Genomic DNA, 25,227 nt, shown 5'->3' on the forward strand with positions numbered 1-25,227 from the left:
CCCCAGTCTTATGGCAGACAGATCTATCCAAGACCTCACGAAGAGAGGGCTTGCCTTCCCCCATCAGCTCTGTTCAAGGCTGCAAACTGACCTCGGTTTTTCCCAAATGGGATTGTTGGGATCTGTTTTTGCTTGTATCTACAAAGACTTTACTGTGGGAAAGTGGCCCGGTCTGCCTGCAAGTGCGATCTGAGTGTTTTTCCTTCTGTTGTGTGCACTTATCTATCCATCTGGAGTGAGGAAACTTGAATGACATATATTGCTGTTGCCTTTTGGTGGAGGCGGGCTCTTGTATAGTCTGTGTATCTTTTTTTTTTTTTTTAAACTTCAGAAACCATTTTATTAGAGAGAGGGAAAGAAAGAAAGGAGCTAGTCTGTGTATCTTGCAGTAAATAGCCTGTGCCCAGGACTCTCTTCCTGGCAGTTTTGTCAGAAGATCCCTATTTCCCAATCCCTAAATGAAAGCTGGAAATGCAGATCTTTCAGGATTAGTTCTTTGTCTGAGGCGCCATCTTTTTCTCATTAATGGGTGCTCAGAAGCAGGAGACCTAGCACAGTGGGTGAGATGCTTGCCTTGCACACAGCCAGGATCCCTAGCATCCCATTTGGTTCCCAGGCACCATCAGGAATAAATCCTGGGTGTAGAGCCAGGAGTAATGCCTGAGCACCATAAAATTAAGCAAATAAATGTACCCTCTTTCTCTTCTGAAAAATAAAACCAAATAAACTAAAAACTAGTTGTTTTTCAGACCAAGTAGTTTTATTTAGGAAATATGAGAGAAAACCCTGAAAAATAGGAATTAAAAAGAAAATTCCTTTGGAAAAAAAAAAAAGAATTAGGATCCCCAAGTGTGGATACCAGAAACCCCAAATAGAGAACACCATTATATTAGAGGGGAAGTATGTGTGTATCCCAGAAGTTCCAAATAGAGAGCACCATCAGATAGGGGAGTGTGTGTGTGTGTGTGTGTTTTGGGATCACACCCACAGATCAAACCCAATAACACATGTGCAAGGCTAGTTCCCTACTGCTGAGTCACATCCCTGGTCCCTTTTGAAATCCTTTTTTCCCTCCTTTGAAATGTTTTTATTGCTACTTCCAACAGTTGGTGAAATTAGGTTGTTTTGCCTCCTTTGTTCCTCTGTGAATCAGAAACGACCAAACTGTTCAAGGGATAGAACAGAAACGATGAAACCAGGGTTGCAGAACCCTGACAGGGGAAGCTTAGCCAGCAGCACCTATCCCCAAGACCCTGACCTGATGCCATCTTCCCTGGACATTCTAGCCAGGCAGAGCAAAGCAGAACACACATCCTGTGCCAGCTTCTGTGATGCTTTTCTGGGCAATTTAGAGGCGCCTTTCTTGGCCCTGGTCTCCTGGCGACCTTGTTGCTTTCCCATGGCTCTCCCAGGTCTGACCATTGCTTGACTCCCTCCCTAGTCTCGATTCCCATTTACATGATTTTCATCCTTGAAATAGGGTAGTGTTGTTCAATGCAAAATATTGAGCTACAATATTCAAAAGAGTTATGGGTTTAAAACCCACCTCTTGGGCCAAAGCACTAGTACAGCCAGTAAGGTGCTGGCTTTGCATGCAGGCACCCCTGATTTGATCCCTAGCACCCTATATAGTCCCTTAACACAACACATGGAGTGATCCCTGAGTGCTACCTGGCATGACACCAAAACAAGGCGAAGACTGAAATTCACCCCTTGGGTTGTGGAACTTCCAGGACATCTGCACAGCTGGTAAAAATAGAATTTTGAGCCTGGTCACTCCAAAGTTCCATGTGAGTTAGAATTTCACCCAACAATTCCATTTCTGGCCATACACCCACAGAAAGGAATGCTCGTATTCATTAGACATCATAAGGATCTTCCTGGCAACACCCTTCCCCGGGCACTCAAAGCTGGGCACTCACAGCTCTAGGGAAGAGATGACAAGTATGATGGCCCCGTCACAGGGCAAACACTGCTTGACTATGAGAAATGGGGAGCCCACACTGTGCACAGTTTCTGGGGCATTGGACTTGGATGCCTAGAAGGCCCCAAATAGCAGTGACAGTGCAGTGAGCCAGACTTGGGACCACGCATCACCTGCTGGTGGTTTTCTTTATGGGAACTGGATCTGAGAGAGGGCTTCGGCACTTGGGATCTGGTATTGGGGTTCGGGCTACCTTGCTCTCCCTTGCTGGTGTACAGACACTAGTACATTGCTCACTGTCAGACTTTACACATGAACACAAGAGGGGACAGACCCATCAGCCACTGCCCTGCACCCTGGGGTAAACTGAGGAATTGCTGGGAAGCCTGCCCACCCATACCTAAATACAGTTTCTGCTTCCAGAGGGCTAAACTCTCCCACCTCCTGGTTTAACAACTGTCAGCCATAATCTTTGGAGTAGCCTGGAAATATCTGACAGAATCCCTGGCCCTGAAATGGCATGGAGGTCACCTCAAATCCTCCACCCCTCCAGGGATGAAGAGAACAATGGCAGAGTTTGGCGCTATCCTATGCACAGCTGGGATACCAGAAGCATCCACACCACCAAGGGTTAATGCCCCTGGAACTGTGGCCCTTATAAAAACTTTTTCTCTGGGCCCTCTGCAGCCTCAGGCTCTCTGGCCGAAATCTGATAAGGGGCCTCTTTGTTGGAGCTGTCAGTCTCCTTTATTGAGGAGGGAACTGGAGACCAGTGGCATTTCTTGGGGTACAGATAAGGCCCCGGGTTCCTGTCAGAAGGAACATGATTAATTGCCCTCCTTGTGGCTCCTGCTTTGATAGCAGTGAGTGACAGTCCGCAGGCCACCCCATCAGGTGCTCACACCCCCTCTGAGAGGTGTGTTGGGGGCTGAGGCTTGGCTTCCCGCAGGGCCAACCTCAGTGACCCTTTGAGCTCCCCTGCAGAGGTGTTTGCCACCTCCTCTGCCCCTGCAGGCTGCTTTTGCATTGGATGAGGAGACTGACCTGGCCCTTCTCAGGTGAAGAGTTACCTTGTTCCAGGCCAGGCTGGGGTAGGGGAGACCATTGCTTACAGATTCAAGAACTCAAAATTGAGGCCGGAGAGAGCATAGAGGTAAGGCGTTTGCCTTTCATGCAGAAGGACGGTGGTTCGAATCCCGGCATCCCATATGGTCCCTTCTGCCTGCCAGGGGCAATTTCTGAGCATAGAGCCAGGAATAACCCCTGAGCGCTGCCGAGTGTGACTCAAAAATAAAAAAACAAAAAAAAGAACTCAAAATTGTACATCTGCTGTCCCAGCCCCCGGCCATGCTGTGTGTCTCAGCTCTGTCTATAGTCAGGGGTCTCAAACTCAATTTACCTGGGGGCCGCAGGAGGCAAAATCTGGGTGATCCTTGAGTGCAAAGTCAGTAGTAAGCCTTGAACATTGGGGGGGGGGGTGACCCAAACAACTAAAACAAAACAAAACAAAAAATGATTCCTCTAGGGCAGGGCCACAAACTGTACGGAGGGCCGAGAGTTTATACCATTAGTTTATAATTGAGCCAGTCTTTAGGCCATCGTTCTGTCTGGGGCTAGGAAGAGAGCACAGTTGGGTAGGGTACCTGCCTTGCACATGGTCAACCTAGGTTTGATCCATGTTATCACCAGAACCTCACTAGGACTGGACCATTTCTGAGTATGACCCCAAAACCAAAGTAGTAAAATAATCCACAACAATCTGTTTTTCTTCATAAGCTAAAAAGGCTTTGGAAGTGAAACTCATTTTAGTTCCAGTTCCTCATTTCACAGGTGGGAAATTGCCTCTATTCCTTTCCCCAATATTAAGTATAGAGTCTTTCTTGTTTGGTATATAAGCTCAGTGGAAAAATCTGCCCCCATTCTCTCCAGAAGGTGGTCCTGGTCCATGAGGAGAGGAAGAGCTATAGCTGGAGCTTTTGGCTTCCCTATCAGTAGTCAGTATAACCTGTGTGGGGGTAATGTGAGGAAGCCATTCCCAGAGCTGGTGGTGTCCAGCCCAGCCACTGCCTGGCGCCCTATAGCCACCATTGGGAGCCACTTTTTTTGGACTTTACTTGAACACCATGGTTGCAAGATAGTTCATAGTTGGGATATTCAATCATAGAAGGTACACCGCCTTTCACCAGTACACCCTTCCCACCACCAATGTCTCCAGTTTCTCTCCCACCCCTAGGGCAAGCATTTTGCTTATCTCCCTCTTTTCTTTTTGACACTGGTTTGCTTTGTTAATGAAGGGGTATGTATGTCAATTTACCCCCTTTGAGAACCCTTTCAGTTATTGTGTAGCTATTATTGTCATAGTAGGCCTTTCTCTAATCTAACTGCACTCACCACTCTTTGTGCCCAAGCTTTCAACCTGACCCTCATTTCTTTCTTTTCTGGATATTACTACTATACTGCTATTTTCCTTAATTCCACAAATGAGTCATTTCACTTAGAATAATCTCTATGTCCATTCATGTATAAGCAAATTTAATTACCTCAATTTTTTCTAAAATGGCTGAATAGTATTCTATTGTGTAGATGTACCCACAGTTTCTTTAGTTTGGATTGTTTCCAGATTCTGGCTATTATAAATAGTTCTGCAAGGAACATAGGAATGCAGAGGGCATATTTGTATTGTATTTTTGTGTTCCTAGGGCATATCTCAAGGAGGGGTTTTGCTGGATCATATGGGAGCTCAATTTCTAGTTTTTTGAAAAATATCTGTATTGTTTTCCAAAAAGGCTAGACCATTCTGTATTCCACCAACACTAAACGAGTCCTTTTTTCCCCCCCGCATTCATGCCAGCACATCTTAAATACTAAGCCTGTATCTGAGGGCTATTGGGTGAAAAGTTTCCCCCGTTCCATAGCCTTTGTATCCTAGTCACTATTTCCTTTGAATTGCTTACGTTTGATTTCACTTGATTGGACAATGGGGTTTCCTCCTTGAAGATGCCTTTAGCTTTAGTTCATGGAGCGTTATACGTTTTCTTCTGTGTACCTTATGGTTTCAGCTCTGATATTAAGATCTTTTTTTTGTTTTCTTTTGTTTTGGGGCCACCGGTGCTCAGGGGTTACTCCTGGCTATCTGCTCAGAAATAGCTCCTGGCAGGCACGGGGGACCATATGGGACGCCAGGATTTGAACCAACCACCTTAGGTCCTGCATTGCCTGCTTGCAAGGCAAATGCCCCTGTGCTATGTCTCCGGCCCCTGATATCAAGATCTTTTTTTTTTGGTTTTTGGGCCACACCGGCGGTGCTCGGGTTACTCCTGGCTGTCTGCTTAGAAATAGCTCCTGGCAGGCATGGGGGACCATATGGGACACTGGGATTCCAACCAACCACCTTAGGTTCTGGATCAGCTGCTTGCAAGGCAAACACCGCTGTGCTATCTCTGCCGGCCCTGATATCAAGATCTTTAAGCCATTTTCATTTGATCTTTGTGCATGGTATTTAAGAGAGGTCTGAGTTCATATATTTGCATGTGGTTGACCAGTTTTCCCAGCACCACTTGTTAAAAAGGCTTTCCTTACTCTATTTCTTGCTCTTTTTTTTTTTTTTGGTTCCGCATCCCCCACCCCCATTTCTTGCCCTTTTATCAAAAATTAATTGGTCACAAGGCTGGAGCAGTGGCGCAAATGGTAGGGCATTTGCCTTGCATGTGCTAACATATAACAGACCGCAGTTCGATTCCCCAGCATCCCAAGCCAAGATCGATTTCTGAGTGCATAGCCAGGAGTAACCCCTGAGCATCATCAGGTATGGCCCAAAAACAAAAAAAATTGGTCATACATCTATGAGTCCATCTCTGAATATTCAAGTCTATTCCATTGCTCTGATACCATTGATTCAAGTCTATTTTATTGATCTGTCTTCCAACACCATCCTGTTTTAATGACTATTGCTTTATAGTACAATCGGAGAAAGTGATTCCTTTCGTTTTCATTTTGCCAAGGATGTCTTTAGCTATTCATGGATGTTTATTGCATCATATGAATTTTAGGAGAGTCTGACCCACTTTGAAAAATTCATGGGAATTTTTATTATAGGTATTTCATTAAATCTGTACAATGCCTTAGGAAGTATTGACATTTTATGGATGTTAATCCTCCTAATCCATGTACAGGGAATATATTTCCATTTCCTTGTGTCCTCTTATTTCTTGAAGCAGTGTTCTGTAGGGTTATTTTGTTTGTTTTGGTTTTGGTTTTCAGGCCACACCCAGCAGCACTCAGGGATTACTCCTGGCTCTGCGCTCAGAAATCGCTCTGAGAGGACGGAGTGATAGCCCAGTGGTAGGGCATTTGCTTTGTATGTGGCCTACCTGAGCCTGCCAGGAGCGATTTCTGAGCACGGAGCTGGAACACTTTGAGTGTTGCTGGGTGTGGTCTCAAAAACAAAAATAAATAAATAAAATATAAAAAAAAGGAAGGAAGGGAGGAAGGAAGGGAGGGAAAGAAGAAAAATCACTCCTAGCAGTCTTGGGGTACCATATGGGATGCTGGGACCAAACTCGGGTCTGTCTCGTCCGTGTTGGCCATGTTGGCAAACACCCTGGTGCTGTGCTATTACTCTGGCCCTGTAGTTTACTTTTCTTTCTTCCTTTTTCTTTTTTTTTTTGTTTTGTTTTTGTTTTTGGGCCACACCCTGCGGTGCTCAGGGGTTACTCCTGGCTGTCTGCTCAGAAATAGCTCCTGGCAGGCACGGGGGACCATATGGGATGCCGGGATTCGAACCAACCACCTTAGGTCCTGGATCGGCTGCTTGCAAGGCAAACACTGCTGTGCTATCTCTCCAGGCCCTCTTTTTCTTTTCTTTTCTTTCCTTTTCTTTTCTTTTCTTTTCTTTTCTTTTTTCTTTTTTCTTTTTTGGTTTTGGGTCACACTGGGAGCACTCAGGGGTTCCTCCTAACTCTACGCTCAGAAGTCGCTCCTGGCAGGCTCGGGGAACCATTGGGACTCCGGGATTCGAACTACCTGTCCTTCTGCATGCAAGGCAAATGCCTCCATGCTGTCTCTCCAGCCCCGCCCTGTAGTTTTCTTAATTACAGATCTTTCATCTCTTTAAATTGACTCCAAGGTACTTGATTTTTTTCTGAGGCACAATTGTGAATGGATTTTTTTTTTTGGTTTTTTGGTTTTTGGGTCACACCGGCAGCACTCGGGTTACTCCTGGATCTATGCTCAGAAATCGCTCCTGGCAGGCTTGGGGGACAATATGGGATGCCAGGATTCGAACCACCATCCTTCTGCATGCAAGAAACGCCTTTTACCTCCATGCTATCTCTCTGGCCCCGGATTCTTATTTTAATATATCTTTTTCTTCCCTTTATTTGTGTATAGAAAAGCCATGAGTATTAACTTTGTAGCCTACCACTTTACTATATAAGTCTATTGTTTCTAGAAGCTTTTTTTTTTTTTTTTGTGGAGACTAGGATTTTCTAAAAGCAGTATCATGTCATGTGCAAACAGTGAGAGCTCCACTTCTTCCTTTTCTATGTGAATGCCCTTGGTGTCAATGTCTTTTTTCTTGCCCGATTGCTATGACAAGTACTTCCAGTACTATGTTAAATAGAAATGGCAAGGGGGAAATTTTGCCTTGTGCCAGTTATTAGAGGAAAGGTTTAGTTTCCTCCACTTGAGTATAATGATTGCAATGGGTTTATGATAAAAGGCTTTGACAGTATTGAAGAATGTTCCTTCAGTTCCCATCTGTTGAGAGTATTTATCATGAATGGGTGCTAGACCTTGTCAAATGCTTTCTCAGTATCTATTGATATGTTCATGTTTTATTTTTCTTTTATTACTACAGTGTATTATATTGATTGACCTTCATATATTAAATCAGGGGTCCTCAAACGGGGGCAGTTCACTGTCTCTGACTGTTGGAGAGCCAGATTATGGTTTAAAAAAATATATGCCCAATTGTGGCCCTCAGGCTGCAGTTTAAGAATCTCTGCCTGGGGCCGGACGGTGGCGCTGGAGGTAAGGTGCCTGCCTTACCTGCGCTAGCCTAGGAGACGGACCGCGGTTCGATCCCCCGGCGTCCCATATGGTCCCCCAAGCCAGGAGCGACTTCTGAGCGCATAGCCAGGAGTAACCCCTGAGCGTTACCGGGTGTGGCCCAAAAACTAAAAAAAAAAAAAAAAAAAAAAGAATCTCTGCCTGAGACTGAGTGAAGGAAGGGAGTCAAAGAGTGCGGTGCATATCCCACACATGACACTGAGGGCCTGGGTCAAGTTGACTGCTACACAGACAGGTAGCAGTGTCAAAAACGCCCAGTATGCCAGATAAATGTCCTCGACAAGCCACATGCGGCATGCAGGCCATAGTTTGAGAATTCCTGTGTCATACCATCCTTGCATCCCTGTAATGAATTCTACTTGGTTATGATGTGTATAAGCTTTTTGATGAGTTGTTGGATTCTATTTGCAGTTATTTTATTAAGGATCTTTGCATCTGTGTTAATTAAGGATATAGGCCTATAATTGTGTGTGTGTGTGTGTGTGTGTGTGTGTGTGTGTGTGTGTGTGTGTGTGTGTGTGTGTTGCGCTTTTGTTAGTTAGCTTCATAGAAACTATTTGGGGGCCGGAGAAATAGCACAGCAGTAGGGCGTTTGCCTTGCACACATCCGATCCAGGACAGATGGTGGTTCGAATCCCGGCATCCCAACTGGTCCCCTGTTCCTGCCAGGAGCGACTTCCGAGCACAGAGCCAGGAGTAACCCCTGAGTGGCCTCAGGTGTGACACCCCCCCTCCCCAAAAAAAAAAAAAAGAAAAGAAACTATTTGGGAGTGTTTCTGTTTCTTCAATTTCCTGGAAGAGTTTGAAAAGGATTGGCAGTTGATCCTCTTTAAAGGTTTGAAAAAAATCACTAGTGAATCCATCTGGACCTGGGCTTTTGTTTTTGAGAAGCCTTTTGATTTCCATTTCAGTTTCCTCAATCGTGATAGGTCTGTCTTTTCAGGTATTCCAGATCAACTTGGTTCAACATTGGGAGATTCTAGGAGTCCAAAAATTTATTCATTTCTTCCAGGTTCTTCTGTTTTGTGGCTTAAAGATTTATAACATAGGGCCCGGAGATATAGCACAGTGGCGTTTGCCTTGCAAGCAGCCGATCCAGGACCAAAGGTGGTTGGTTCGAATCCCGGTGTCCCATATGGTCCCCCGTGCCTGCCAGGAGCTATTTCTGAGCAGACAGCCAGGAGTAACCCCTGAGCATCGCCGGGTGTGGCCCAAAAAACAAAAAACAAAAAAAAAACAAACAAAAAAAAAGATTTATAACATAATCTGATTATCCTTGGAATTTCTGTAATATCTGTAGTGATAGTCCCCTTTTCAATTCTGATTCTGTTGATTAAGTTTCTCCCTTTGTTTAATCAATCTTGTTTATTTTTTTTATCTTTTTTTATTTTTATTTATTTTTTTATTTTTTTATTTTTTTTTTGCTTTTTGGGCCACATTCGGTGACGCTCAGGGGTTATTCCTGGCTTTGTGCTCAGAAATCACTCCTGGCTTGGGGGAACTTATGGGACACTGGGGGATTGAACCTCAGTCCATCCTAGGTCAGCCACGAGTAAGGCAAACACGCCCTACCCCTGAGTCACCGCCCCAGCCCCTTGTTTTTTCTTTCAAAGAACAACTCTTCTGGGTTGTTTTTTGCATGTCCAGTTCATTAATTTATGTTCTAAGTCTTTTTTTATTATTATTATTATTATTATTATTATTATTATTATTATTATTATTATTATATTGTTGTTGTTTTGTTTTGTTTTGTTTTTGGGTCACACCTTGTGGCGCTCAGGAGTTACTCCTGGCTCTGTGCTCAGAAGTCACTCCTGGAAGGCTCAGGGGACCATATGGGATGCCAGGATTTGAACCAGGGTTCATCCTGTGTTGGCCACATGCAAAGCAAAGGCCTTACTGCTGTGCTATCGCTCCGGTACCCAATTTTGTTCTAAGTCCTTTTTTTTTTTATTTGTTTTGGGTCACACCCAACAGCATTCAGGGGTTACTCCTGGCTCTATGCTCAGAAATCGCTCCTAGCAGTCTCGAGGGACCATATGGGGTGCCGGGATTTGAACCACTGTCCTTCTGCATGGAAGGCCTTACCTCCATGCTATCTCTCTGGTCCATGTTCTAAGTCTTAATATTTCCTTCTGCCTACCTACTTTTTGACTTAATTGTGCTCCTTTTCTAATTTCTTAAACTGCCATTAAGTTATTTATGTAAATTTTTCTTCCTCTTTGATGAGTGCTTGTAAAGCTATCAATTTTCCTCTTAATACCATGTTTGCTATGTTACAGGAGCCAGTTTTCCATTTTGCATGGAAAAAGGGTTCCACAGGCAACCCTTACCCACTCATCTCAGAACAGAGTCCCAGATGATATCCCAGGAGCCCTGAGGAAAAAAGCTGACTCAGGACCCTTCAGGCCTTCATGGCACCCTGTAGGGTCTTTTCATGGGCCATTCTCTTGCTCACTTTTATTGGTTCTTGAGCAGTTCTCTGGTGGGGACACACTTAGTGCAATTAGGCAGAGGTGGGATTATAATGAAGTCCCCATAACTATAAAGCTATCTTTCTCAGAAGCCATCCCAGTTATGGGATGATGCAGAGTGAATGTAGAATTCTCTTCTGGGATTTACCTTTGGGGGCCTTGTTTTATTTTGGGGCCACACCCAGCAGAGGTCAGGTTATTTCTGGCTCAGCTCTGAAGAATCATTCCTAACAGTGCTCAGGGGACCTTATGGGATGCTGAGGGTTGAATCTGGGTCAGCTGCATACATACAAGGCAAGCACCCTATCCACTGTACTATCTTTGTGGCCCAGTAGTTTCATTGTTTTAAATATTACAGTTCTTGCCTTTACAACACTTCCAGTTTTCCTGGGATACTAGACAGCATTCATGATACACTGGAGAACAATCATTTACTAGTCTAATCTTATCAGTTCTATGACAGCAGTTTCAAAGAATCCTAGGCTCAGAAGTTATAAAAATTTTCCTGATGTGGAGAGATGATACATGCCTTCTCTGTGGTTGATCCCAGTTCAATCCCTGGCACTGCTTATGGTCACCCATGATCCCTGTCATGTGGTTCCGTTTCCCCTAAAGAAAAAGAAAAAAACAACCCAAAGCAAAAACAACTCTTCCTGTGAGGACTGAATGTGGTCGGCTGGAGTGGAACCTTTGAATGGTGACAAAATAGGCAGAAGTCAAGGGAAGCTGAGCCTGGTTTTGTTGTGGTGATGGTGAGAAGACTTAAGTGGATGGGAGAAGTAAGCTATAAAAATGTGTTTAGGAGCCGGAGAGATAGCATTAAGGTAGTGCATTTGCCTTGCATGCAGAAGGACGGTGGTTCAAATCCCGACATCCCATATGGTCCCCCGAGCCTGCCAGGAGCAATTTCTGAGCAATTTCAGGAGTAACCCCAGAGCACTGCCAGTTGTGACCCAAAAACAAAAACAAAAAAAAAAAAGAAAAAGAAAATGTGTTTGGAGCCAAAAGAGCCCTTCATATGTGAACCTTAAAGGATTTTTGGGGAACAAGGGTCAGGAGAGTGGATGTATGAGGCGAAGTTTTTAAACCAAGAAGCTAGCCACATGGTGCCATTATACCTTTCTCTGAAGACTCCTTTCTAGCAGCTAGTGAAGGGCATGGGCAAGACACATCAGTGAATTGTACTGGTGAGCCCACGAGTCCTGGGGCTATTAAAGGGCTGCCTTTGAGATGCTCCACAAAGGGGGGACTCAGTGCCCCTTGGGAACTAAGAGGAGCTGCCTCAGGGCTGTGCCCAAGACCTCATTGGATGAAGTAGCAAAAGTGAATAGATCAGAAGTAGAGAGATAGTACAACCCGTATGTGCTTCCCTTGCATGCAATTGACCCTGGTTCAATTCCTGGCATCCCATACAGTCCTGCCAGGAGTGATTCCTGATTGCAGAGCCAGGAGTAAACCCTGAGCACTGCCAGGTGTGGCCCAAAACCAAAAACAAACAAAAAGGATGAAAATTGAGTTCACAGGACCTATGAGGGAACCTGGGAAAGAGTCCTCCTACCTAGATTTGGCAAGTGTTGTCACTGAGGGTGTAATGTTTCTGAGCCTGTAAGTGTGCATAGGCATAGGTGGGGGGTGCTGACCTTGTCTTACCAAGGGACCCCAGAAGTTGCAGGAGGAATACAGCAACCTCTGATATTTTGTTAGTCTTCATATTGGTGTTTGGCCAAACCTTACTTTGCCCAGGACTTACTCCCAGCTCAGGGATCACTCTTAGAAGGACTCAGGAATCGGGGGATTGAACCCAGTCAGTTGTGTACAAGTGCCCTACCCACTGTACTATCCCTTCAGCCTACCTGTGAATCTTCAAATCTAACTCTGTGACCCCTTTGTCTTTCCAAAGACCAGCTTCCTGGACCAGAGAAATAGTACAGCAGGTAGGTAGGGCATTTAACGTGCATGAGACTGATCCAGGTTCAATCTCAGGCACCTTATATGATCCCCTGAGCATAGAGCCCAGAGAAGTTACCGCTGCTCACCACCAGGTGTTCTCCCCAACCCCCAAAGAAAACAAGGGCCAGCTTGGCCAGGTCTTGAAGACCTACGGCTCCTTCCCCACACTTACCAGAGGGACCTGACCTGTCTGACCACACTAGGGGCTCCCACTGGGCTGCAGAGATTGCCCAAGGGGCAGTACACATGCCCTGCAGGTGCAAGGCCCCAAGCACCTCTGGGCCCTCCCCATAACCATCTCTACTCCAGGGGTCTCGAACTCAATTTACCTGGGGGCCGCAGGAGGCAAAGTCGGGGTGATCCTCGAGTGCAAAGTCAGTAGTAAGCCTTGAACATTGGGGTGTGTGACCCAAACAACTAAAACAAAACAAAACAAAAAAAGATTCCTCTAGGGCAGGGCCACAAAATGTTGTACGGAGGGCCCTTTGCGGCCTAAGTTTGAGACCCCTGCTCTACTCCCTTCCCCATCCCAGTAGCACTATCATGGACCCTATTGGGGGAAAAAAAAAAAACCTGTTCCTGAGGCCAGTGTTCCTTGAGGGGGCAGAAGCAGAAGAGCTGAAGCAAACAGGCCCTCAGATGGAGCCTGTAGGAGGGCCTACAGGAGGAGCTGCCTGTGTACAGTAAGGGGTGGGGGGGCTTGCCATCAAAAGGCAACAAGTCTCATAGCCTGCCCTGGACCACTGACCCTTCCCTGTGGAATTCTGCCCTCTGCCCTCCAGATCATTAATCCCGGGCCTGCCAAATGACAGTCATCCATCACGCCTCCTGACGAGCTTCCCAGCCCCCTAGAAAGGGCCTCAGCCCCGCCCTCCAGCATCCCCTGGCGCTCATTAGCCACTCTTCCTGCATGGTGCTGGGTTTCCTAATCAAGTCCCTGGCTCCTCATGCTTCCCTTCTGGGCCCTGTGGGCGGAAGCAGCTCTGACCCTCCCTCTCTCAGAGGCCAGAGGAGGGGGAGGAGTGGTCAGTGGCAAGAGAATTGTTGAGTGGCCTTTCATCCCCCCTAGAGACATATGTCCAGCAGCTCCTGTGCATGGGTCGGGGGGAGGGAGCGCAGGAGAGGAAACCCTTTTCTCCCACCCAGCAGCTGGAGAAGAAAAGGGGAAAGTGGGTGGTGCAGATGAGAACACTGTTGACCCAGGGGGCTGTACTGGCAGGACTGCCTCTATCCTGGGGCTGCTGAATGGTTTCTCAAGGCATCAGAGGTGTAAGTTCCAAATCATCGAAAATGCTCTCGAATCTTACTGGTAGCCAAAGCTAAAATCAAAAATTTTAAATCACCTGGTTTGACCCTCCCATTCACACAGGGGAAAATAGACTCAGCATGAGTGTGAGTTTTTGCCATACCACATAGCCCCGGATGTATTTTTCCAATCATTTCAAAGAGGTTTGGACGTTAGTCAAACTACACTTCTCAACAGATTCGAATGCATTTCCAACACAGAAGGTGACATCCACAGATGTCTTCTTTTGCTGCTTGGTGTTTTTTTTTTGGGGGGGGGGGATTGGGTCACGCCCAGTGGCGCTCAGGGGTTCCTCCTGGCTCTGTGCTCAGAAGTCGCTCCTGGCAGGCTCAGGGGACCATATGGGATGCCGGATTTCGAACCAGGGTCTGTCCTGTGTTGGCTGTATGCAAGTCGTTTGCCTTACCACTGTGCTATTGTTCCAGCCCCTTCTTCTGCTGCTTGATTTGGACAGCTGTGTGATAGACTTTTGTCTCTTTGGATTCACAGGCACCCCCATCAACCGAATACCCATCATGGCCAAGCAGATCTTGGACCTGTATATGCTGTATAAGCTGGTGACAGAGAAGGGGGGCCTAGTGGAGATCATCAACAGGAAGATATGGCGAGAGATCACCAAAGGTCTGAACCTGCCCACCTCCATCACCAGTGCCGCCTTTACACTGAGGACACAGTGAGTGACCTGGACACCAGGGGAGAGATGGTGGGGGTGGCCAAGAGGAACACAAGGAAGGAAAGAAATGCACAGTGAATATGGAGTGGAATTCCCGATATACTCAGTGGACTCTTATTATTTGGACTCTCATCCACTCTTCCCCTCTGTTTACCACTATATTATTCCCTCTCAACAGTCAACCCTGTAAAAATAAGTATTTGCAGAGGCCAAAAACTAAATCTCAGTTAAGATGCTTGGTTTGCAGGGCCGGAGAGATAGCATGGAGGTAGGGCATTTTTGCCTTGCATGCAGAAGGACGGTGGTTTGAATCTCAGCATCCCATAAGTTCCTCCGAGCCTGCCAGGAGCAATTTCTGAGCAGAGAGCCAGGAGTAACTCCTGAGTGCTGTCGGGTGTGACCCAAAAACCAAAATAAAAAAAAAGATGCTTGGTTTGCATGAGACTGATTCTGGTTCAGTCTCCAGCACCATACGTGTTCTCCGCCCCACACCCCGAGCACAGTCTCCTAAACACAGAGCCAGGAATCACCCCTGAACATTCTGAGTATGGTTCCCAAAATGAAACAAAACACTAAAAAAAAAAAGAAAACCACACTAACAAAAAACTTGAGTCTTGGGGCCGGAGCGGTGGCGCAAAGCAATAGGGTGTTTGCCTTGCACGCACTGACCTAGAATGAACCGCAGTTTGATCCCCTGGCGTCCTGTATGGTCCCCAAGCCAGGAGCAATTTCCGAGTGCATAGCCAGGAGTAACCCCTGAGTGTCACAGGTATCACCGTGTGTGGCCTATAAAGCAAACAAACAAACAGACACAACAAAACTTAAGCAATAGCACAGCGGTAAGGCATTTGCCTTGCACAAAGCCAACACAAGATAGACCCCAGTTCAATTCCCGGCATCCCATTTGGTCCCCGAGTCTGCCGGGAAATTTCTGAGTGCAGAGCCAGGGAGTAACCCCTGAGCTCCTCATGACCCACAAACAAACAAAAAAACACAGCCTACGTTTCCAAGATTAGGGGCTGGGTGTTAGCTTTGGTGTGTTAGTGATAGAACTCAGGTTCACTTCTGTTTTCTTGAAAAAAAAAAAAAAAAAAAAAGACAAACCATGCATTGTCCGAGCCTACCCTTCCTTACCTGAATCAACTTGCCCTGCTACAGAGAACCCAAAAGAGGTTGAATGGGACCCTTTGAGATTGGTGCCCCTTTTTTTGTTTTGTTTTGTTTTGTTTTTGTGCCATACCTGGCAGCGTTCAGGGGTTACTCCTGGCTCTGCGCTCAGAAATCACTCCTGGCAGGCTCTGGGGACCATATGGGATGCCGGGATTTGAACCACCAATTTGTCCTGGGTTGGCCGCGTACAAGGCAAACACCCTACCGCTGTGCTCTCTCTCCCGGCCCCAATTGTGCCCTTTTATCCCCCTCCCCCTCCACTGGTGCCTATTTTAGTAACTTTCAAGACCATTTTGTGGGTAGTGGAGGCAGTGAGTCAAGTGGGAGCAGTGGAGTGCCTCTGTTCTATTGGAAAACTCTGGAAATAGCTCTGTGAAGAAGATAGAATTAGTGAATAACATCATTCACTGACACATCATGGCCTTGTTGAAAAGTAGAAGGGTTTTTATCTACTGGGCCTAGTCCAGCCACAATTGTGGATGGGGTGCTGGTTAGTATGCTAGCTCTGTAGGTGAGAGCATGTGTATGGCCTGTAGGAGCCCTGGTCCAGCCTTGGTGCTTCACTATCTCTAAGCTCTGCCTGGAGCAACCCCTGAATATGATGAAGTATGGCCCAAAACCAAGAAAAGAGAAGTTAGGGAGAACAGTCCTCTTCACGATTCTTTGTTGGGGTTAGGATTTATATTTGGGGTCACCTGTCAGGGCTCAGAGGGCCACTCTCAGGGCTGTCATGGATTGAACCCTGAGCTTCCTGAGTACAAAGCCTATGTGTGCTCTAGCCCCTTGTTTTGTCTCTCCAGTCCATCTTAGGGTTCTTTGGTACAGAATCATGTTTTGGGTAGCTGACCCATGGTATCAGCAGCACCTCCAACAATGAGAAAGTCTTTTCTTTCTGATCAGATTAGCCCAGAATGAGCTAAGGCCTAGACACCTTCCCCAGAGGCAAGAAGATGTCACAGACATTGACCCAGCTCTCAGGGCACTAAGAAGGCAAATATGGAAACTGGCTTTAGGAGTTAATGGCCTAAGGCAGAGGTGAGGGACCCTCAGTGGTTCTCTCCCTCCAGGCCTGCTTTGTTTCAGTGTTTTCCAGAGAGTGAGTAAGATCGCCCCCTAGGAAGCACTGTTGGAATCCTCAGAGCTGACAGTAGCCTTGAGTATGATTCTGGGGACAGGGTAGGGGGAGTGGTTTTGGAGGGTTTTTGATTGATTTAACTTACAGTTAAATCAGTTTGGGAGTCTCTGTCTTAGGGACCTGCCTCAGGCTGCTTTCAGAGGCCCAGGATACACTGTTTGGTTTCTGGTACCTAGCCTGCCTCTCTCCTTCCCCCCCAGGTACATGAAGTATCTCTATGCCTATGAGTGCGAGAAGAAGGCCTTGAGTTCCCCAGCTGAGCTCCAGGCAGCCATTGATGGCAACCGGAGGGAGGGCCGGCGGCCCAGCTATAGCTCCTCCCTCTTTGGTTACTCACCTGCCGCTGCCTCAGCCTCTACCACCGGAGCTCCAGCCCTCCTCTCTCCACCCAAGATCCGATTTCCTATCCTCAGCTTGGGCACCAGTGGTGGCACCAGTGCCAGCAGCCCTCGGATGTCCCCTGCAGCTGCTCTTAGAAAAGGTATCTAGGGCCCAGAGAGATAGCACAGCGGCGTTTGCCTTGCAAGCAGCCGATCCAGGACCTAAGGTGTTTGGTTCGAATCCTGATGTCCCATATGGTCCCCCGTGCCTGCCAGGAGCTATTTCTGAGCAGACAGTAACCAGGAGTAACCCCTGAGCAATGCCGGGTGTGGCCCAAAAACCAAAAAAAAAAGAAAAAAAAGAAAAGTTATCTAGGGCTCTGGTGGGGGGGGGGGGGCGGAACAGACAGGACGGGGAGGAGAGCCAAGCCCCCAACCATGTCCCCTCTGGGAAATATATAGCTTCGGTTCCTTTGCCAGGCGATGGGATCCCAGTGACGACGGTGCCAAGCCGCTTGGCTGTGCCCCTGGCCCTCGCAGGCCAACAGGCTGGCAGCCGGACAGCTGCACTGGAGCAGCTGCGGGAGCGGCTAGAATCAGGCGAGCCCCCCGAGAAGAAGACGTCCCGACTGTCGGAGGAGGAGCAGCGTCTGGTACAGCAGGCCTTCCAGCGCAACCTCCTCAACATGGCACGGCAGCTGCCCATGAAGATAAGGATCAATGGCCGAGGTGAGCTCGTCCCACCCCGGCACCTGCTCCCCATGGGGCTCATTTGGGTCCTAAGACTAAGGGGCCCTCCATGATCAGGACCCTCGGTGTTTAAATCAGAAAGTCAGGTGGTTTCCCTGGCCACTAGGATGTCAGTTTTCAGAGCCAGCAAACAGCTCGTTTTCTCCAGACCAGAATGTATCAAGCAGTGCTCAGCAGAGAGGAAACAGCAACCCCTCGAAGAAGGAATGTGTGTCCCTGTCCACCCCTGTCCTCCCAAGGGCAGATGAACTTTCACCCTGTCAGTCTTGTCATCTGGTAAAAGGGCTCCACTCTTCGTGCATGGACTAGGCAGGCGCAGGGCACTCACTGCCAGGTCTGGTAGGGAACTGGCACCTGTATTGGCAGTTCTGTGAGGAGCTAGAGCTTCCTCAGGCCAGGTTGCCACAGTGACCCGGCACACAAGAGGCAGGCTGTCTGTATCACCGCCATGGTGCTTTTCTTAGGACCCACCCTCTGCCCGTGAATCCCACATCTATCCTTCTTGGGCCCTGCACCCTTGCCCATGCCTCATCTTCAAACACACAGACATGGGAAGAAATCAAGGGCAGGGGTAGCCAGCCCTGGCCTGTGCTGGGAGTATGGAATGGCACAGTCTGGGGGACGTAGAAAAGGCCTCATGTGCCACTGCCAGGGCACTGTGTGTCCAGCTTGGGAGATAGCTATGCACCCCATACCCGTCCATGATGCTGAGAAGACTTGGCCCATTCATACAGGCCACAGGTTGTGTCACTGGCTGGGGGTTTTACACCAGATTGTGATGCTCAGACACTTGGCTCTGGTATTCTTGGGGGTATTCTTGGTATTCTCACATATGCTCAGGAGGATCACACTCTAGTTGGGGTATTCGCCCACTCCTTTGGTGGTGCTTGTTGGAGCACGCACCCTATTCTGATTGGGTAGTTCTTGTGCCTGGCTGTGGTATGCCCAGAAACAACTTGGGATAACTTGGAACACAGACAGCAGAGCTGCCGGGCATGTTGTCAGGATTGCTCTGAGTGCTTAGCACTATCAGGGATGGAGTTTTTGACTCTGCTCTCAAGACAGGCACTGGCAAGTTCTCAGAATTAAGAGTGGGCCTGATTCCCCTCTTGTTCACTTAATCACATGCGAAATACCCATGCTGGGGCCAAGAATATAACTGGAGGGTCAGTGCCAGCGTGAACTCAGCCCTCTGAGAGCTGAGGGTGTTTTGGGAGTGGCATGGCTCCAGAAAAACAGCTTCTTTCATGGAGTGAGCAAGGCCAGCATTGAGGCTTCAGCCTGCTGTGGCTAGACAGGGAGAGAGGGAAGAATCAGAAGAGTGCTGTAGGGGGCCGGAGAGATAGCATGGAGGTAAAGCGTTTGCCTTTCATGCAGGAGGTCATCGGTTCGAATCCCGGCGTCCCATATGGTCCCCCGTGCCTGCCAGGACCAATTTCTGAGCCTGGAGCCAGGAATAACCCCTGAGCACTGCCGGGTGTGACCCAAAAACCAAAAAAAAAAAAAAAAAGAAGAGTGCTGTAGTCTTGAATGAGCCCATATCTCTTCCTCCTAGATGATAGATCAGAGGCATCTACTGCAGCCCTGAACTTGACCACAAGCAGCATTGGGAGCATCAATATGTCTGTGGACATCGATGGCACCACCTATGCAGGTGAGGCACCCTACAGCCTCTATGCAGCGCTGGACTATCCTGTGTGTTTCCTTTAGGAGGTTTCTAGGAGTGGTTACCCACAGTGACAGATCCCCTGTCCTTCACCTACTCTTGGCACGTAGATCTTTTCCTCTTACCCTTTGGCTGGCTCATAAATCATACATGATACTATGTTTGAGAAGTAGCCTGCCCTAAACATTGGGATAGAGGACCAGGACTGTGATTCAGCTGAGCATATGTGAGGGCCTTGAGTTCAATCCCCAGCCCTGTGTATGCACCCTTAGCACACTGTTGGTATAGCTCTGGGGATCCCTGCCATTGCCAGTTATGGGAATTTAAGAAAAGGCAAGAATGACAGTACATCTGGAAAGGCATTTACCTACATGTAGCTGATCTAGGTTCAGTCCCTAAGCACAAAGCCAGTAGCAACCCCTGAACATTTCTGGGTATGGATCTCCCCAAAAGAAGAGAAAGTGCCAGATACATGTCTGACCCTGGTTTGAGCCCTGGCATTGCATGGGATCACCTGAGCACCATCCAAAGTGACCCCTTAGTGCAGTTGATGAAGCCCAAAACCAAAGAGAGAATATCGTATTAGAATCAGGGGGCCGGCGAGGTGGCGCTAGAGGTAAGGTGTCTGCCTTGCAAGCGCTAGCCAAGGAAGGACCGCAGTTCCATCCCCCGGTGTCCCATATGGTCCCCCCAAGCCAAGGGCAATTTCTGAGCCCTTAGCCAGGAGTAACCCCTGAGCATCAAACGGGTGTGGCCCCAAAAACAAAAAAAAAAAAAAAAAAAAAAAAAAAAAGAAATTAAGTCAATATGGAGGCCAGAGAGATAGCACGGCAGTGGGGCATTTGCCTTGCATACAGAAGGACAGTGGTTCAAATCCCGGCATCCCATATGGTACCCTGAGCGCTGCTGGCTGTGACCCAAAACTAACAACAACAAAAAAAAAGCATTGCTTCGGAATGCCCAGGTTTCCTTTAACTTCAGTTCTGTTCCTTTCCTAAAACATTCCCTCTTGTTTCTTTTATTTATTTAATTATTTATTTATTTTTGTTTGTTTGTTTTTTGGATCACACCCGGCAGCGCCCAGGGGGTTCCTCCTGGCTCTCTGCTCAGAAATCGCTCCTGGCAGGCTTGGGGGACCACATGGGATGCCGGGATTCGAACCACTGACCCTTCTGCATGCAAGGCAAACGCTTCAACTCCATGCTATCTCTCCTGCCCATTTCTTTTATTATTATTATTTTTTTTTTTTTTGGTTTTTGGGTCACACCCGGCGGTGCTCAGGGGTTACTCCTGACAGTCTGCTCAGAAATAGCTCCTGGCAGGCACGGGGGACCATATGGGACACCGGGATTCGAACCAACCACCTTTGGTCCTGGATTGGCTGCTTGCAAGGCAAACGCCGCTGTGCTATCTCTCCGGGCCCATTTCTTTTATTTTTTAAATGCAACTTACAGAAGTAGGCCAAAAAAAAAAAAAAAAAAAAAGATTTGCAATAAGGTCAAATTACAGCTAGACAGAAACCACTCAGATTAGCCCTTCCAGAAGGAAGAGAAGAATGATCATCAATGGCAAAGGACAGTTGCAAAAGCAACACCTAGAACTAGCTTCACACTTATCAGAAGTAGATACTGTGACTCTTCTTCGTGGTTTCAGATGCTCTTCACAATCAGAGAAAGTTCTCTGATAACAAGCTATCGAAATGATCCCTGAGGAGCTGGAACGACACAGCGGTAGGCCATCCATAGGCCATTTGCCTTGCACGTGGCTGACCCAGGACGGACCTGGGTTCGATCCCTTGAGTCCCATATGGTCCTCAGAGCTAGGAGCAATAGATTTCTGAGTGTATAGCCAGGAGTAACCCCTGAGCATCAGTGGGTGTGGCCCAAAAACCAAAAAAGAAAAAAAGAAATGATCCCTGAAAGTATAGTCTTGTTTCTTTTATTGAAATGGACCAAGGCCCGAGTCACAGAAGTCTGAGTGCAGGAGCAACCACCAACCACTGGTGTTGGTATCGTGTGCGCACGTGTCCACCTCCTCCCAAAATCCCGTGGTCTCTGTCTTCCATCATTATTTCTTGCAAAGACTGATTTAGCCAATCTCCTCTCCCCCCCCAAATCCCCCAATGTGGGTTGATTGAGCTTTACCATAACTTTCCAAAACATTCCAAGCAATCTCACCCTCTGACTCTCCTTGACTCCTATACATGGCTGCATGGTGAGTGGGGCAGAGAGTCAGCCTGGAACCTGGCCTCAGCCTCCCACAGCACAGCGGCCTGGCAGGTGTGTCAGGAAGTCTTTGCCAGCCGACCTGGCGCTCCGGGACTGAGTGCTCCCTCCAGCACTGCCCATAGGCATATCCTGTTCTGGATCTTGGCTGACTCCAGGGTTGGGGCCAGAAGGGACAGAGTTCCTTTAAGAGGAAAGAGCGACCCAGAGACACCAGGTGCTGCCGAAATGAGTGCTGAGGAGTGCAGCAGGATGGGGGTAGTGGCTGGTATTCGGGCACCTGTTGCCCTTTATTGGGGCTAGACCATCAGGAATGATGGTGTGAGAAAGCAGGGAGGGCAGTGAGTGGATGTTCTCTTCTGCTGGCAAATTGCACCCTCCTGCTGTACTCATTCTGAGTGCTGCTGTTCACTTGCTAATTATGAGATTGGAGGGCTGTGAGGGACTGCTGCCCATCAACCACTGTGTCACCACTGAACTCTTACACCTCCCATCTGCACTGTCTCCCTATTGCTCTCGTACGGCTGCTCTATCCCACAGCCGAGCATGGTTCCCCCTTGATCTAACTTGTCCAACTTCCCAAACCTTTTACCAACACCCTAGCTGGCCTTCCACGGAGCCCCTGTTCCCTGGCCCCGCTAACCCCCCTTGGTCCTGCAGGATGCCTTGTGCTGACCGCCATGCCCTTCCCCTCCTCCTTCCCAGGAGTGCTGTTTGCCCAGAAGCCAGTGGTCCACCTCATCTCAGGATCCGCTCCTCAGAGTGTCAGCAGCAGCACCAGCAGCAGCAGCTCCCACTGTTCACCAAGTCCTACCTCATCCCGGGGCACCCCCAGTGCAGAGCCCTCCACCAGCTGGTCCCTCTGATGGGCTGGACCCAGCCTCCCGCCCCATGTCCCGTCAGGAGCGGAGGAAGTTGATGCACAGAATTTACCTCATCTCCTGGAGCCCACATCAGACACCGCTTGGCTGGACACTTGAGAGTTTGGGCGTGTTCGATTCCAGGCTCCACTCAGGTCCTGCTGTACTTGGGGGGCAGGGAGAGGCTGTGGGAGCAGGACAGGGCAGCGTTGTCCAATCAGGGATTGTCCAGGGTGGGGCTGGGCCAGGCCCCTGGCCATGCAGCTTCCTCCCAGGTCCCCAGGTTGCCTCCCCTCCGTGGCAGTGAATCGACAATCTGGAGCCGACACAGGGCTGGAGACCTTCCAGTTCCCTTCCCTTATTTATTTCCCTTTTTTCCAGCTCACTGGCCTCTTCCCCTGCGCAGCACCCCAGACTTTCAAACCCTGTGTGGGGCTGCTGGGGCCATGAGCCCTCCTTCCTTGCCCATCTCTGCTGAGCCTGGGTTGGGGTCACCCCAGCCCACATTGCTTACCTTGTTTGGACCCAGATTGGGGTCCTGAAATTCAAGTTGATGCAATCCTCAAGGGACCCCTATCCCCATTTTGATGGACAGATGAGGGCAAACCTCAGGTCTTTGGGCCTTCTGGGCCTCTGTTGGGCTACAGAGAACTTCGGGAGATGCCCAGGCAGGCCCTGGCACCCACTTGACACAGACCCTTATCCTTCCCATTCCCAGACCTTATGCTCCCCACTTGTCCATGTTGACCAGCTCCCCCACAATCTGCCCACTTGTCCCCCACCTTCTCCTAGGACTGTCTCAGCCTCAACACCCCCCAAAGCCTGCTGATATCAGGTTCATTGAAATACCTCAGATTTGTAACTGTCGATTTTTGATTCTTCAGGAAGTATTTGCATCTCTGAAAGCTTTTTTATATGTTTTTGATGACTTTTTAAAAAAAATTTTATTGTTGTAGTACCAAAGAAACTAAAGCAGATCACCCCCAAAGCCGGACCGATGATCTGGTACCCCAGCCCCTCCGGCCCTTCCCTGAGAACGAAGTAAGGAGACAGGGAAGCGGACCAGAGTGGTGACTCAGGGATCCCAGGGGAGGGACAGAGGGGACCCCACCCTACTTCCACCAGAGCTGAAGAGAGTCCCAGAGTTTTGGGCCATTCCCACATAAGTTCATCTCTCCTTCTAGGGGGCCCCTCCCCTGGGGTGCCAACAGGATTCCTGCAGTGCTGTCTGGAAGGAAAGAAAGTCCAAAACTTGAGCACAAGGCATACCTCAGCTGGGTCGCCCTGTGCTCCAGGGTGCATGGTCACCTTCTGTGATCTCTCAGGCCTCCTGCAGCCTCCCCACCAGTCAGGTGAAAGCAGTGGGCAAAGAGCAGCTGGTGCAAGGGAAGAGCCCAACTGGCTGGCACAGAGCCCCTTTAAAAGAATCGCAGTCTTTTGGCCAGTGTCTCGGGTTTTGTCACAAAGGACAGACTCTTCCCACCAGAAGATACAGGGACACGGACTCTGGTCATTGAATCCCTCTTGTCCCCGCAATCTCCCTTGTCGCTGCCCTCAGGGACAGCAGCTGGGACTCAGCTAGAGAGCCAGAGGTGCAGTCCTCAAGGCTCGGTAGCAGCAGTTGACCAGGCAGCTCTGGCCCCCACCTCCACCTTCCATGTATTCTAACCAGGAAACATGTGATAGCACATGGGTAGCCTAGGCAGTGGATAAATACCTCAGTACTTTCACAGCAAGTGTCTGTATATGTTGTGGTTATTTTCTATCTTACATGTTCTCGAATGTTTATATTTCAATAAACCTCTACCTCTTCACACAGCATGTTTCCTGACTGCTTTCAGTGCCTTTTATTAAAAAATAACGGCAGGGGCCGGAGAGATAGCACATTGATAGGGCGTTTGCCTTGCAAGCAGCCGACCCAAGATGGACAGTGGTTCTAATCCCAGCATCCCAGATGGTCCCCCATGGCTGCCAGAAGCGATTTCAGAGCGCAGAGCCAGGAGTAACCCGAGTGCCACCGATTGTGACCCCTGCAGCCCAAAAAAGAAAATAAAAAAGGGAGGTCAAGAGCAGAGATTGATCTGAGCCTCTTTCCTGCCCTTTCCCCCAGACCATGGCCCTTCAGTCTGCCTCATATGTCAGCAAGGCTCAGACTTGAAGGTGGTGATTCACCTACTATTGTCACATCAGTGTCCTGGTCGACACAGGACCAGGGAACCATCTTTATACAAAAAATTTTATACATGATTGGGACTCAGCAGGCTTTCGATGGGAACCTGATGAGAAGCAGCTAACCTGGAAATTGTTGGAGGAATTCACCGAGGTGGTTGACAGTTAAACTGAAAGAACAGATCACTGACAGATGACTTGAGAATTCTCAGCAGAGGGACTGATATACAGAAACATGGCATGAAAAAGCCTGGCACCAAGGAACTGTGTTAATGCTGACAGTTGATGGGAAGGAGCAAGGGCAGTTGGGGAAAAGTGGGACCAAGACCAGAAAGAATCTCAGACTAAGGAGTTTGGTGTCTTTGAATAGCCTGGGATTTGGGGAGCCACTCCTGGTTCTTCTACTCAAGTGGTTCCTGGCAGTGGTTGGGGATTAAGCCTACTACATGCAAAGCATATATATTGCAGCCTATTGAGCTCTCTCTGGCCCTGTTGCTAACATCTTCTGCTAATGTCTATATATTGCGCCTATTGAG

The 25,227-nt window shown here is 48.3% G+C and overlaps 1 protein-coding gene and 1 non-coding gene across 2 annotated transcripts in view; one reads left to right on the forward strand and one right to left on the reverse strand.

The window, feature by feature from the left end:
- ARID3B (AT-rich interaction domain 3B) overlaps positions 1-24,340 on the forward strand; it is a 58,342-nt gene extending 34,002 nt beyond the window's left edge. The window contains exons 4-9 of the mRNA XM_049777878.1: positions 14,213-14,396; positions 16,902-17,182; positions 17,502-17,750; positions 19,327-19,425; positions 22,368-23,006; positions 23,052-24,340. Coding sequence (XP_049633835.1) covers positions 14,213-14,396; positions 16,902-17,182; positions 17,502-17,750; positions 19,327-19,425; positions 22,368-22,528 — 974 coding nt within the window. The 3' untranslated portion in view covers positions 22,529-23,006; positions 23,052-24,340. The remainder of the gene's footprint in view (positions 1-14,212; positions 14,397-16,901; positions 17,183-17,501; positions 17,751-19,326; positions 19,426-22,367; positions 23,007-23,051) is intronic.
- LOC125995300 (small nucleolar RNA U3) lies at positions 20,957-21,160 on the reverse strand. The gene has a single exon (XR_007490850.1). It is a non-coding gene; the product is annotated as a small nucleolar RNA U3 (small nucleolar RNA).
- Positions 24,341-25,227: the final 887 nt, after the last annotated feature.

Source organism: Suncus etruscus, chromosome 1 (assembly GCF_024139225.1).
Source record: "Suncus etruscus isolate mSunEtr1 chromosome 1, mSunEtr1.pri.cur, whole genome shotgun sequence".
Taxonomy (NCBI): domain Eukaryota; kingdom Metazoa; phylum Chordata; class Mammalia; order Eulipotyphla; family Soricidae; genus Suncus; species Suncus etruscus.